The sequence below is a fragment of the Capricornis sumatraensis genome, chromosome 12, assembly GCF_032405125.1.
Source record: "Capricornis sumatraensis isolate serow.1 chromosome 12, serow.2, whole genome shotgun sequence".
In the NCBI taxonomy this organism is placed as follows: Eukaryota; Metazoa; Chordata; class Mammalia; order Artiodactyla; family Bovidae; genus Capricornis; species Capricornis sumatraensis.
In genome coordinates, this window is record NC_091080.1 from 45179378 (window position 1) to 45195237 (window position 15860).

The window sequence follows — 15860 nt, forward strand, 5'->3', positions numbered from 1 at the left end:
TGAAGTCCAAATAAAGTCTGTAGTTTAGTTTAAAAATGCTACACCAGCATGAATTTCTTAGTTTTCACAAATATCCTGTGGTTACATAAGATGCTAACTTTAGAGGAAGCTGGGTGAAGGGCCCCTTAGAGCTCCCTGGACCAGCTTTGCAGTATTTCTGTAAGTCTAAAGTTATTTCAAAATAGTTCTTGCAAAACCCTCGTCTGAGAAAGGGAAATAAAGAGTAGTAATCAAGATGTGGGTTCGATCCTGGCTTAGGAAGATCCCCTGGAGGAGGAAATGGCAACCCACTCCAGTATACTTGCCTTTAGAATCCCATGGACAGAGGAGCCTGGCGGGCTACAGTCCACAGGGTCGCAAACAGCCAGACAATACTGAGCACATGGCACAAATGTCAATCAGTGTGAAAATAGCCAAGGTATATAAGAACATAGGAAAGCCTCTAGCAGAGCTGAAGAAATAAATGAAGTTCTCAATTGGATTTTGCTTTTGAAGTGCAGAACACCTAACAGCAGAGTAGCGCACCATGGACACGTACCAGCCTTTGAGAATTGTCATCCATCCTGAGAAGGGATTGTTGTTTACTTTAGGTGCTTACTTGTGTTGTTTCTGGTGGCTTGTTTCAAGTTTGAGGACCTGTAGATCTTCAGATACTTGCATTCCACCAACATGTATGTAATGACATGCTCACTTTAGCAGCACATACATCAACGTTTATGTGATGATTCATTTTTCACTTGCAGAACCCCATTCTGGGTTTCATGTTGCATTTAAAATGCTGGATGCAGATGGTGATGAGATGGTTGAGAAAAAGGAATTTTTTAAGGTAAGTAGGTTCTAGTTATTTTTGGTTTATCATAAAACACCTGAAGGCTTGCATGGTAATTCTACATTTTTATTAAGATGAAAATTATATCCACTGCCAACATATGAAGTGTCAAAAAATTCTATATACATTCAAAAATACTAAAATTTCTGTAATACACCCTTAAGGAAACAGTTACAGAACAGGGGATAAGATTCTGGAAGAGGGAATGAGCTGAAGCGCCTGCATTTTGTAGAGTTTTATTTTTTTGATTTCAGCAAATGATAATACAACAGAAAGGGCTTCATAGATAAGTAAAAAATTGTTGTTACATCCCACCAAAAAACAGTAAGAGAAATAAAACCTTATACCTTCATGAAGAATATGAGGGAAAACGAAAAAGCCACAATAGGTATAAATTGGTGCGAATTTTCTAGGAATTTGTGCAGGCTCATAATTGAAAAGCTGAAAATATGCTTAAATGATGTTTCTCAATACATAACTGTGTTACATGGCAGCAGTAAATCTCACTCCATTCCAAGGAAGTTGGCAGTAACGTTCAGAAGTGCATCAGTGCACGTAAACAGTGGGGAGTGTGCCAGGCAGAGCTCCGTGTTCATCTAGAGGAGCACTTTATGGAGAAAATGCCTCAGCTCTCTCATCTGTGCTTCTTCCAGTCTCCAGTGTCATAGGAAGAGAGAGAACAAAGCTTGTTGAAATTATATATAAAAGTGGGAGTCTATACTTAACTTAAATTCAGTTAAGTAGCCAGTAGCACATGGGACTGTTAAACCCTTGAAATAATAACTGTGACTAAGAAACCTGAGTTTCTAAGTTTTAGTTCACTTAAAACTTACATTGAAAAACTGACATTCACTTCAGGTATTGGCAGATTCTCAACTATGTTTGAAACAGCTTGAGTATGTGACTCTACTTTTTAATTTTTACCTTTATTTACTTTTTATTTGCTTTTATATGAAACCTAAATACAGATCAAGTACAGGTACACCCTGGAGAAATTGTGGGTTTTGGAGAAATTGTGGGTTGTGGGCCAGATCATCTCAGTAAAATAAAGCAAGTCACACAAATATTTCAGTTTTTTAGGGAAGGTGGAAGTTATACTGTGGTCTGTTAAGTGTGGAATAGCATTATATCTCAAAAAAAAAAATGCACATGCCTTAATTTAAACATTTTATTGCTAATAAATGCTAACTATCATCTGACAATGCAGAGTTGCCACAAATCTTCAATTTGTAAAAAAACACAAAATCAACAAAGCACAATAAAACAAGGTGTGCCTGTATGTCCTATGACTATATTACCTCAATGTCTTGTAGTGTAAAATACACACTGGATTTTGAAGAAAAGAGAAAGGAATGTAAAGTACCTTTATTTTTATATGGAATATGTGATAAAGTCATAATTCTGAGATATTAATTTCACCTGTTTTTCTTTGTATTTTTGCTGCACTTTAATGAAAATGAAACTAAAAACTGCAGATGATAAATTATCTTTTATATACAAGAGTAATAACAACTTCAGTCATTGGCTTCACTCTGAAGAAAAGGTTCTAAAATGGATGTAGATAAGTAAAATTTGCACCAATTTATACCTATTGTGGTTTTTTCATTTTCCCCCATATTCTTCATGAAGGCTTAAGGTTTTATTTTTCTTTATTTTGGTGGGATGTAACAACAATTTTTTACTTATCTACTTATCTTTGGTTCTAAAATGGATGTTACTTACTTAAGTATCTGTTACGTTGGTATCCTTATTTTTTCAAATGATTGCCCAGGTTAATAGACTTTTTAAAATAACTGAGCAGCTACTGACACTGGCTGCATGTTCAACTGAAAGACAGGGCCATTCCCCTGTGGCTTCACTGCCTGCTCACTCACACGGTCTTGGCATTCACTTTATTCACCTACTGTACACCCTCTCCCACATGGTTTCTAAAAATGTTAAATAGTTGTAAATCTAATTTTTACAGGATCCCAACTGATTTATCAATGCATTCCCTGCTTAAGATCTTTCTTGCTATATCCTTTGTTTCTAATTTTTGAGAGTTTCTTATACATAAAATCAATTATTTTAGTAAATTTGCAAAGCCTATGGATGGGCTCTTCTTACAGGGATTTCCTGAGGAATCCCGTCTGCACCTGTTTGAAGCATCCAGTTGCTTGTATCACCATATCTCATCTTGAGGACACTTACCTTAAAGCTTTTCAAGTACTTTTTTTTTCCCAAGTACTTTTTTTTAACATAATACTTGAACACTCTAAATTTACAGGACCACTTTCTGAACACTACATTTTTTTCTTATATGTTTGGGAAATTCTTAGCATTTCCATGAATTAAGAAAACAAGAAAAAAAATTATGTTAGAATACATCACTGATTTTTTTTTTTTTCCAGTTTATAAAGCTCAACCTTCTAAGCCCGTAAAAGGTTCTTTGTGCTGATCTCAGGAATAAAACACTAAACTTGATAACCCATGGAGGATGATAGTTTGTTGACTTAAACAGTGTAGAGGAGAAAAAAACTATGTTTATATTAACTATTTGAATAATTATTTCATTTCCATGATCATTATATTAGGAAGCCTAGGTATATAGCATCTTCTGCTTGAAATTTCATTAAAAGAACCAACAACTTTTTCCAGGTCAGAAAAGCAGAGTTTAAAAGGCAGGATTTTGTGTGTTTGTTCCTTCTTCCAACTTATCTGAATGTTTCTCCAGTGAATTTTACTTGCTCTTCCCACCATAAGTGCTAGAAAAGTAATGAAAATTACTTTAATACCCTAAACATAAATATAACAGACTGACTTGGAACAGCAGATGGAAAGTAATAGATTTGTATAAAGTCTTGTGAAAATGTCCCAAAATATAAAATTCTTAGTTTGTGACTTTTGTGTGATGTGGTACACCCCTATCTTATTACCATCCTGATCTCCTGGCTGTGTTGGTTGGTGTATTGTTCACAGCTTCATCCCAAGAGTGAGTAAAATAGCCACTCTGTGTATAAGCCAGTATAGCCAGTATCCACTCTGTCAGATAGTAACAAACACCACCACCAGTGATCAAAGCCGGTAATAGTAAACCAATTTAGTCTTTTGCCTTGATAGATGGTGCATCTGCTTATTGGGATGAGTGCCAGGATTTTAGTGCAATTTCTTTAAACAATAGGTTGATGACAAGTCTGTTTACTAGTGTGAATTTCTCCTTAGGTGGTCCTCTGACTTCACATTTCTCCCACACTGGTGGGAAGGGCTGTGCTTTTAATGCAGTGAGGTTATCATTTTAGAATGCTACATATTCCTGCTCAAGATATTATTAAATGCAAAGACCTTCAGTAGAATTCACTCTTCTTGATTCTGGAATAGTATTCTTACTCCAGAATTTAAATTCTCATGATCCGTCCTGAAAGCAAAAATAAGTTAAATTGACCTGTGTGTTACACTTTTCTTCATTTTCAGCCTGAAATTGAAAATATGGATCAGTATGAAGTTGGTCATTTTGGCTGTATTTTCTTAGACTTTCAGAATGTGTGTTTGAATGTGTCCTCCTGGCTTTTTTCACCACTAATGTTAAGAAAAAATACTTTTTTTTTTTGTCTAACAAAGCACCTCTGTTTCTACCAGAAACTCTTCTTCCTCTGCCTAGAAGGACTTGCCCCCTTCCTTTCATAGCTAGTTACTCAGAGCTCCACCCAGATGCCCTGTCCTCATAGAGAACTCTCCAGAAGGAGCCAGTCTTAATAGAAGCCCCTGCCCAGTATCTCCGATTTTTCTGGTCACAGCACTTGACACTGTCTGAAATTCTCCTGTTTGTTCGTTAGCTTGTTGGTTACCTCTAGCCCATTAGAACTTAAGCTCAGTGAGAGCAGGGATACTCTCTGTCCATGACCACTGTGTTCCAGCACTTAGAACAGTCGTTTGAGCAGCACCTAGTCCTCTGGTCATGACCCACATCAAAAACAAATACAATGACTCTCTCCACTTGACTTTAAGATACTTCAGAGCAACAGTGACACCAACACTATGACATTGCCCAAAGAATGGACAGGTTGATAATGGAGCATGGAGTCCACACTTACATGATCACTTGATTTTCAGTAAAGACACCAGAGCAGTTAATGGGAAAAGCAAAGTCTTTTCAACAGATGACAGTAGAACAAATGGATAGGATATATACATGGAAAACATTAGCCACAACCCCTCCCTCACACCGTACACAAAAATGTATTTGAGATACACATGTAAGCATGAAAACTGAAACCAGAAGCTTCTGGGAAAGCACCTAAGAGATTATCTTCAGGATGTGGGGTAGGGCAAGGGGTGGGGTAGGTGGGGCAGGGAGTGGGTAGGAGAAGTGCAGCTGGACCAGGAATGGCTGGATGCAGCTAACTGTGAAGGCTACATAATGCATGTATGTTGGGTTGTTACAGGAGTCTCTGCTGTGTCTGAAATTCTCCATGAAAAAGTGGAAGTGAACGTTGTTCCATTGTGTCTGACTCTTTGTGACCCCATAGATTATACAGTCCATGGGATACTTCAGGCCAGAATACTGGAGTGGGTAGCCTTTCCCTTCTCCAGGGGATGTTCCCAACCCAGGGATCGAACCCAGGTCTCCCACATTGCAGGATTCTTTACCAGCTGAGCCACAAGGGAAGCCCAAGAATACTGGAGTGGGTAGCCTATCCCTTTTCCAGGGGATCTTCCCAACCCAGAAATCGAACCAGGGTCTCCTGCCTTGCAGATGGATTCTTCACCAACTGAGCTATCAGGAAAGCCATAATGAAGACCTTAGGAGGTGTGGGAAACAAAGCAAGAAATGTTTGGGCATTGAACTTGGCAGTATGTCAGTTGTCAATTTAAAAATAAAGGATAAAATGAAAGTTTTTCAGCTTTATTCCCTGAAATAAGTGGGGGGGAGGGGGAGGAGGGGAGAATGTTGAAAAGTTTGAGGGCTTTAGAGAACTAGAGATACACCATATGCCTAAAACAAATCTCATAGAAGCAGCTGCATTTAAGATAATTTGCAATTTAGTGGCAGCATTTTTCAATACTAACAAAGAAATAGCCTAGGAAAAAATGGGCAAAGGTTTGTCTCCTAATTGATTTGGATCCATAGTATGAGATTTTGTCTACATTTAATTTTTTTTTTGTTTTAATTTGCTTTCCATGTGAGAATTGGTACAAATGATTCTGAAAGGTAGGTAGGTTTTTTTTTAATGTATTCAGTCTTAAGGTACTATTGATAGTTTCATAATTAGTAGAAAGATGTAAGCCTTTAAATTGTTTTAATGCTTTATAAATGCATTAAGAGACAAGGGGAGAACATTTATAGGATATGAATAGCTTTTTTAAGAGCTGGGTACTTGAAATGTGTCCATGAAGCATCAGAGATAGAAAAAGAAGAGAGGAGATAGAGAAAAGATAGAGGAGATAGGAAGAGAAGAGAATAAAAATTCTCATGGAGATGAGGATAATCATGATGTTTTTATACCTTAATGTGACGCTTTTAGACTGAATTAAGTGAGCCAGCTTTCTTAGGAGAAAAGATGATCCAAATTGTAATAAACGTAATAATATTAATACTTGCATATCCATTTTCATCTTTGATTCTTGTATGATCTAAGGGGAAAAAACTATTAGGAGTCATAAGGCAAAAATAATTTATTATTTAACAAATAACTAGTATACATTTTATAATAGAAACTTAGCATCTGTCTTTTAGGTTGTTTTTAAAAATCCAGTAGACCTGCACCTGAATTCCTGTTTGCCCTCTTCCTAGCTGCAGAAGATCATAAGTAAACAGGATGACTTGAAGACAGCAATAAGCGATGAAATGGAATACCAGGTATTTGCAAATAAATTGAGTATTTCCAAGCAGATGTTGTTAGAGTAGCTTCTCCATCCTATTTTTTCAAATAAGGATTCCCAGATAGTTGTGAAAATTTTTCTAAGTATTTTAAATAGATTTGCCATATTCACATGATCCAGAGCTCAGAAGATTCACCCAGACTATGTGTGCAGGACAGAACCCCCCTCCAGTGACCCTGGTCTATGTCCCCGCTTCAGGCTCTTCTCAGCACCTGCTGCCACTTCCCCTGGGCCAACCCTGGGAGCCAAGAGCACCTAGCAGCCAGCATTGTGTGGTCTCTGCCATGGGGACAGTGCATCCTGGGCTGGGAGACAGGCCCAGTGCTTACCTGGCTGACTCTCTGCCTGGCGGAGGATTGGTGAACTTGTCCTTGTGCCCACCCTGTCTGATCCCAGTTACCTTTCTGGCTCTGAGCTGCAGGTGTGGGTTTGTGACCCCTGTCCTGTAGCACTCCCTGGAGGACTCAGTGCACTCGCTCTCCTGGATTCCCATTTAAAGTCCTAGACCACAGCCCTGTTCACCCTCCAAGCACATTTTTTCTCTCTGGGTCCTGACTATCCCTCAGCTGAATGGTGCCCGAAGATATAAAGTCGTGGGAGCTGGCCCATCCTCTGCCTCAGCCCCCACGCCAGCTGCCTGCCCCTCTACAGCCCAAGTTCTGACGAGTTCTCCCACTCCCACACAACAGTCACCTGCCTGCCACTGATTCTGGGCGGTGGGGGCAGGATTGGGGAACACCTGAATCCAGCCTGTCTTTCTGTAGCTGTTCTTTTTCAGATAATTTGGTTTAAATGTATACCCCCTTTGTTGTTTAGTTGCTGCTGATCATCTTTTTAGCCGTTCTGATTTTTGTTTGTTTGTTTTATTGACATTGTGAAGGAGGAAGTCTCTGAACCTGCTTCTCACTGTCTTGAATGGACTCCTCACCTGGGGACCTTGTAATTAGGAAAAGCTAGTGTTTCAGATTTCTAGCATCCTGCAAAAGGTTCCAGACTTCCCTGCTTTAATTCTCTCAGTCCTGCTTCATTAGAAAGTGCCTAGGGGGCACATTTTGAAATAACTAATCTTACTGCTGTAAGCTCTCTTGTTGGCCTGATCCAGAGTTTGTTCTCTGTGGAGACCTCCTGAGTCCTCTCTGTGTTTAGCCATGGGTGTTCGCCTTCTCTTGGTGATACAGAACAGTGTTATGTAGAGTGATGAACAGAAGGGTTGCATCTATTTTATGCACTTTGTTGTAGTTGTTATAGAAATCTTTTGTAGGTATTGTCCTAGGAATTGTCCAGGCTCCAGGATCCATTTCTGTTCTTGGTTATAATTTACTTCAAATTATTCTATCTTTTTTTAATAGGAACAAACGGTGCAAGAACCTGAAATTAACACAACACTTCAGATACGTTTCTTTGGAAAAAGAGGAGAAAGGAAACTTCATTATAAAGAATTTCGAAGGTAAATGCAAATATATATGTTCATTTAGGGGAATTTTATAGCTAAGAAGTAAAGAAACAACTGAATACATGTATTTATGTCCCAGAACTGCATACCGTAAGACCAGATACTGTGTGTGAGTCTCTGTAGTATCTCTGAGAGCAGAACCTATGAAGTGTAAACTAAAGTTACTATGTTCAAAATACATCAGTTAACCAGATAGAAATGGTTTGCGCGGGGAGGGACCAAGGGACAGAGAATAGCAAGGACACAGAGGCATGAGAACATGTGCCTTGTGCAGGAATCAGAGAGGCTGGGTCTGGTAGAAATAAAAGGGAAGGGTAGAGGTGAGGGCGGAGGCCCTGAGGCCTGGGACTTGAGTTACACCCATGAGGGAGGCCCTGAAGGGGACCGTGGAAGGTGCTGGTCAGATGGGCTTACTCTGGCAGGACAGGGGTAACAGCAAAGGAGGGATCCTGTGAGAGACAAGACACAGTTAGGAGATAAAATCATTGGGCTTGGTGGTTGTTTAAAGGGAATAATTTCACTTAGAATTCTTTAAACTTTCTGAATTAGAGTTTCTGTAAGTAGTGGGCCCTGTGAAATTTGTTACACCATTATGCAGTTTTTAAAAAAGATGCAATGAACAGAGAATGCTTTAAATGCAGTTTTTCAGGAACTTGTCTGTTGGATGGAGTAGGGTACCCTAAAGTTAAAATTATGGGTGTACTGAGTTAGAATTCAGTAATCTTTAAAATTTTTCATAAGTTGTAAAGTAATAACAGAAAATAGCTCCCATACATGTTTTATATATGTGTGTATGTAATATATTATAAACATATAATTTTTTACCTGCCCAAAGTAATCCTAGAAATTCCACAAGAAGCTCTTTATGTGAGTGTGGAGCTTTTAGTTTTGTTTCTATAGGCCTGTGATGTTTCTATAGAACATCTTTAGAAAGATGTTGCCTTTTCTGCCCTTTGTCTCAGTCTCCTCCTTACAGCCTATCAGATGAAGGATACTGTTTCATAAAGACATACAGCTTGTACGTCTCCAGGAAAGACAAGGAAGATGATACCAAGAGACACTGTTGTGGTAGCTAATTATGGTATTAGTATAGATATTAATATTCTTATTTAAAGACACAGTATTGTATTTTGAAAAAGTATCTGATTTAGACAAACCTGGGTTCCAACACTGAATTTGACGGTTTGCTAAGTGTGATCTGATGGACAAACGGTTGGAGACCTGCAGTATATTGAAACTCATGGGATACTGCTCAGGGTGCCCATGCTCCTGAGTGGGCGCACACTTAGTTACAGCACTAAGGTGAAACCACAAGTCCTGACGTCCATCTCGTATTCCAACATTTAGGTTTATGGAAAACTTACAGGCGGAAGTCCAAGAAATGGAGTTCCTTCAGTTCTCAAAAGGTTTGAGTTTCATGAGAAAAGAAGACTTTGCAGAGTGGCTCCTTTTTTTCACTAACACTGAAAATAAAGATGTTTATTGGAAAAATGTGAGAGAGAAGCTATCAGCAGGAGAGGTTGGTGTGGCTTTTTATAATGCTTGTGATGAAGATGAAATGATAAGTTAGACATTGATAGAATTCAGTAAAGTAGCTTCCAAATTAAACAAGACTGAGTGACTCTGTTATGTAATTATATGATGCATGAAATGATGACTGCCAAACTACTAGTAATGATTAATGAACAGTGGTAAGATTTCAAGTGATTTTTTTTTAATATTTACTTTTATTTATTTATTTGGCTGTGCCAGGTCTTAGTCGCCACATATGGAATCTTTAATTGTGGCATGTGGAACTTAGTTCCCAGACTAGGGATCAATCCCAGGCCCCCTGATTTTTTTTTTTCTTTTTTTTACTTTATTGTTCCAAAAAAAAATTTTTTTGACATGGGGATGTGTTTCTATATAATTTTTTTAAAGCTATCTCTGATGAGGGAAAATATAATGAAATACAATGAAGGTTTCATTTATAATTACAATAGAGATACATAGCAATTAGAAATATATTTAACAAGAAATATATAGAAAAAAATTTAAACCTTGGATAGAAGAAATAACTCATCTAACAGTAGAGACATCCCCTGCTTTTGAACAGAACCTCTTAATATTACAAACATGGCAGCGGTCCCTTAAATAACCCCTAAGTGTAGTGTCAGGTCAGTCTGCACGGCCTTGATTTGGTACACCAACACATCAGCCCTGGACACCCCGCAGCCGACACAGGAGAGCAACCTTCTCAGTCATGCTGCTCATCCATGGTGGGCCGGGGGTAGAACTGCCCACATCCTTGCTTGGGGACCAGACTCTCCAAGGCTCTGCCCCCAAGGAGCACCACCATCTGCTAGAAACCATCCAGAAAAGAAAGGAGTGAACCACGTTCCAGCAAATAAATGTTTAGGCCTGGAGATGTCACACTGAGCTAGTGGCTGGACTGATGGCCTGAAGGCCCTAGCTAACTGGGCAGAGCTGTGTGGTCCTGAGTGCACAGGGCTCAGAGGAGTACCAGGTACCGTGACCACCAGCCGACATCCATAAAACAGTCTCAGATTCTTGGGAGGGAGCCAGACAAGCCACAAGCCTGTGTGATACTGCTGGGGTTCCAAGGGACAGGGAAACCTCTGCACCTTCCCTATAATTTTGCTGTGAACCCAAAAATGCTCTTAAAAAGAATTAAGTCTTCTTAAAAAAGAAAGCTGAGATATTAAAATACAGCACCAAACATCAGAACTAAAACAGTGTGACTGACAATGAATTTGACAAATCAGTTGAACAGAAAATAAAATCAGAGATAGATACAAATATAGAAATTTAGTATGTGTAAACTCAGATTATAAATCGGTTGCATAAAAAAAACTTAATAAATAGAACTGAGGTAATTCACTGGGTATCTGAGGGAGAAAATGAAGGTGACCTCTGCCTCCCTCATGACTCAGAAATAAACTTGAGGTGGATCAAAGAACTAAAGTTAAAGAGAAAACTGAGTAAGTATGGAAGAAAACTTGGAAACAATCTCTGAGAGTGGGTCTGCGTACTAAGTAAAACCCAAAAGCCTTCTGTTGAAATTGATTAAATTACTGCATAAAATATAGAAATCTGTTGCCGTCCTCACTCCCCCCCCCCAAATTATCAAAATCAAAAGGAAAAATTAACAAAATGGAGGAATTACTGGCATCACAATAATAGACCAATTTCTTTATACAATGAGATCTTTAAAAATCAATACCGCAGAAGGGTCTGACATTCTACCGTATTTAATGTAGAAAATGGGATCTCAGATAGCAGTGTGTTAATTACTAATGCGGCCGAGATATTGTCTCTGCAAGTTAGCTTCTGTCACTTCCTGGGTGCCAATAGAAGACCCAAACCTGCCAGCTCAGAGCCAGAGAAGGTTATTGTCTGTAGTGTAGAGGCTGCCCAGGCACCACGTCTGTCCCCCAGGGCCCATGAGGTGGGTTTGCGCCACAGCCAAGGAGCCCAAATCCTTCATGAGGTACAGTAGGTGCGGTCGTCCCTACTCTGAGGGAGACAACTATGTCTACTCCAGGCTGTTCACTGTACAGATATCCTGGAAAGACCCTGGAGTAGAATAGTAGCTGGGCCTCTGTCTATGAGACGTGAGAAGCTCGGAAGACCTACTGAGAATTGACCCCCAGCATCAGGTCACCTGGCAGCCCCTCAGACACCAGAGCAGAGACAGCAGGGACACGGGAAATCCACAAGTGCCTGATGAACATAGATGTGCAGAGTGTTTAATTCACTCAGGGCTTTGAGGGGAGACAGCGGGCCTGTGACACACGCCCCCAGCCTTGCACTCATGTTCACACCGTGTTCACTCTGCACAGGCACATCCAGGGCCCTGCACTTAATCTGAGGGATCCTCCTAATCTCTATAAAGTCCACACATTTGTGCTCAGTTGGGTCCATCCCAGACTTCGATAGACTACATTCATAGACTTCGTTATATAAAAGAGGACTCATAGTTATAACATTGTTGAATAAATTTACAAAGTTGTAATAAAAACTCACTTTGTTGTTCTTTTAGAACATTAGTTTGGAAGAGTTCAAGTCATTTTGTCATTTTGCAACCCACTTGGAAGACTTCACTATTGCCATGCAGATGTTTAGTTTAGCTCATCGTCCTGTCAGACTAGGTAAGTTATGTGAGTCACTGAATTTTTACTATCTATGAATACTGTCACCCTGTTCTTTAACTGATTGATATCAGTCCAGGGACCACTTACCAGAAAAACAATTGATTGGCCTTTCAGTTAATCCAGTGTGGTTATTCTAGATTTACAACCATTTGCCAAACAATTTATTAACAATTAATTTTGCTTTTACTTTCTTATTTTTCTCCCTGAGAAGGAGGAAACATTTAAATGTATATTCAAAACACTGATTAGATTAAAATAGCCTGCTGACGTTTTTCAGCCAAATTTATTATTTGAACACATTCTTAATGAGTATTTGTGTTGTTTTTCTTCCCAAATGATAAATATATAGAGTTGTTTTTACTTCTCAAATAATAAAAATTTAGACTTAGACTATTTTATGTGGTTGATGAGTTTTTATATTTTTTCCCTCCAGCGGAGTTCAAGAGAGCAGTCAAAGTAGCAACAGGACAGGAGCTATCCAACAATATTCTGGACACCGTCTTCAAGATCTTTGATTTAGATGGTGATGAGTGTCTGAGTCATGAAGAGTTTCTTGGGGTGTTAAAAAACAGGATGCATCGAGGTTTATGGGTAACAGATTTTGAGTCTTTAAATGTATATGTAGCTTATATGTTTATATGTAGTTAAGTGAATGGAACTAAACCTAGAATTTGATCTAATGTATAGTCTTAAATGGAGTTTTCAACATTTTTAAAGAGATTATAAGCAATTACAACAAAATTATAAGTAATTACAACAAAAGTATCTCCTACAGATGGGATCCACCATTTTTGTTTTCTTTTTAAAAAAAATCTGAATCAGGAACCATGATTCCAAATTTTAATTTGGATGTTGTAGTTAGATACCAAGACCCAAGCTGTAGCCCTATCATGTATTAACTATCAGATCTTGCAAAGCTACATAGTTTTTCTGACCCTCAGATTCCTCATCTGTACAACAAGGAACCAATACAATCTACTGGAGAGAATTATTAGCATACTTAATGTAGTGACTGAAACACTTGAAGTAAATGTTCACTATTAACATGATTCACTCAGATTCACATATTAGTCTATAACTGAGGGACAGATCAAACTTAGAATTTTGTTTAGATTTGAATCTGCCAGAAATACTCGTGAAAGCACATTGAAACGTCGACAAGTTGAAGACAAGGGTCCAAGGGGTGAGTAGGAATTTAGTCCAGAGGAGGCAGGAGTGAGAACAGGAGAGGCCGTGGTGAACTCACATCAACAGTGCTGTTCGTTTACAACTGAGACGAGCATATTGATCTTCCTGCTACAAACATTATTTATAGAAAATAAACAGATATGATTTCTACTAGTGATTTACAGGCAGCACCTCATAGTTAATAATCATACTCGTAGAAATTAAACCAGCCTTTCCAATTAACTTGTAACATACCCCAGGGCCTCTTTGCCATTTCTCAAAAACATACTGAAGAGAAGAGCTTCAAGTCAGTGAGCAGAAAAGGCCATAAATATAATCTGAAACCAACTGCGGCTTCCAGTGGTGGGTCTCCAGCAGTGCTGCGCTCTGTGGGCACAAGGAGCCAAGTGTTTTCTCACCTTTGCTTTTTCATTTAACTGAGATAAATAATAACCACAAAGTACTTGTGTGAGTTGTTTCTTCCTAAGGCTTCTCATTAAGTATATGATGACCTCAGTTTCTTTCTTTTTTAATTTTAGCCAAGATTAGGTTTATCGTTTTTATTCCACGTAGCTAAGTGAAGTTCACCAGAAAAATAGAAACATTATGAAGTATTGTGAAAAGAAAACATTATGAAATGATTTCATTTTAAAACCAACATATGAAAGTCACAAGTCTTTGTTCTCTTCTTGGGGAGGAAACTCCATTCTGTGGTTCCCCTGAGGCCACCCTTGCCTCACTTCTCATCTCACCTTTTCCCTTTGGCTTTCACCTGTGCTGCAGGCACTTTCTGTGTCATCACTTGCAGGCCTTTCTGGAGGTGGGTGGGGATGACGGGGCTAAAGGTTGCAGACACTGACCCTGAGTTTTCATTTTGGTTGACAGGTGCCACAGCATCTCGGCATACAAGAATACTGGAAATGTGTGAAGAAAGAAAGCATTAAAGGAGTGAAAGAAGTCTGGAAACAAGCAGGAAAAGATCTTTAATAGAAAAGAGAGTGTGGGAATTCTGTCGCCCTGAGCAATCAGAATCGGGCATTTCTTAGAATGCTAGATGTTTATCCTCCTAAGTCTTCACTGATTTTGTTTGTAATATAAAGATGCCTTGTATTGCTTTCTGATTCAGTCATTTCTTAGTAAGATTTCATTGCAGAACTTCGTAAAAAGAAAAAAGTATTCTTTAACAAAAAGAGACGTTGGCATCTGTCAAAAGGCCTAGGATTAAAGGCTTTGACTCTGGTAAGATGGACAACCTGGTCATGCAGTGTCTAAACTGACTCAAGGTCAGATCAACCTGCGAGCCCCAAAGCTCCTGGAGGTAGATTAAGTGACAGCATTTTAGGTTTCCTACCTGTCCCTTATGTCTCGGACTTCTTGTATATTTTATCTCAAATGAGCTGTAAATTAGTTGTCTTTAAAGTAATATGTAAAGTTCAGTATTCCACCTGGAAACTATAAAGTATTTATAAAGATTAAAAAAATTACTGAGGTGCATTTTATGTTGTTGATGGGTTGGTCAGTCACCAAGTCGTGTCTGACTCTTTGCGACCCCGTGGACTGTAGCCCACCAGGCTCCTCTGTCCATGGGATTCTCCAGGCAGGAATACTGGGGTGGGCTGCTGTTTCCTTCTTCAGGGGATCTTCCCAACCCAGGGATGGAGGCTGCGTCTCTTAGGTCTCCTGGCAGGAAGGTTCTTTACCACTCGGGCCACCTTCAGCCCCATTTTGTTTTATATGTGTGGTTTTTTTTTTTAATGTAAATACTTTTAAATGTAAATACTCCTAAGCCAAAGGTATTTCCCACTGAATTGTAATGATTATGTGGATTTTTAAAGAAATGTCCCAGCTCTTCCTGAGGAGGTACACAGCAAATAGCAAAGTCAGGGTTTGACGTGAAGAGGAGACAGGAGACGAAGGCAACCCAGGGTAGATGAGGGGTCAGCTGTGTGTGTAAGGGAAACCTCTTGTCCTCAGAAGGTGGAGCAGACCGACACCAGTCCATCCCCCTGCCTACAGAACGTGGGTCCAGATGAGCTGCAGGGAGAACTCCCCAGCTTCTTTAAATTAAAAGCACTGCAGCGTGGATGCTCCACAAGATGGCACTCTCGCTTTTCCAAAATACTTTATCTTCCTTGCACACCAAGCATGATCTTTAACAGAAAAACCAACAGAAATACCCAGAAAATCACAGAACATTTCAAAAATGACTGACTTGTTGAAGGAGCAAGGTAGGAGTCTCTGTGCAGACATACCTTAGTTAAACATTTAGCAGCTCCTAGGGAAATGAACACAGGTGCTATCACGGTAACCGTCAACTTGCAGTCTGTGGTTGTGTCCAGTGATGAAGGCAGTTAATTTGCAGAATCTCCAGGTAACATGTAGTTGGGTGGGTTATGTC

The 15860-nt window shown here is 39.3% G+C and overlaps 1 protein-coding gene across 1 annotated transcript in view; it reads left to right on the forward strand.

Annotated features, from left to right (window-relative positions):
* MICU2 (mitochondrial calcium uptake 2) overlaps positions 1–14892 on the forward strand; it is a 51966-nt gene extending 37074 nt beyond the window's left edge. Inside the window, exons 6-12 of the mRNA XM_068984454.1 lie at positions 744–826; positions 6600–6665; positions 8038–8135; positions 9489–9660; positions 12184–12292; positions 12729–12886; positions 14348–14892. Of these exons, the coding sequence (XP_068840555.1) occupies positions 744–826; positions 6600–6665; positions 8038–8135; positions 9489–9660; positions 12184–12292; positions 12729–12886; positions 14348–14449 (788 nt within the window). The 3' untranslated portion in view covers positions 14450–14892. The remainder of the gene's footprint in view (positions 1–743; positions 827–6599; positions 6666–8037; positions 8136–9488; positions 9661–12183; positions 12293–12728; positions 12887–14347) is intronic.
* Positions 14893–15860: the final 968 nt, after the last annotated feature.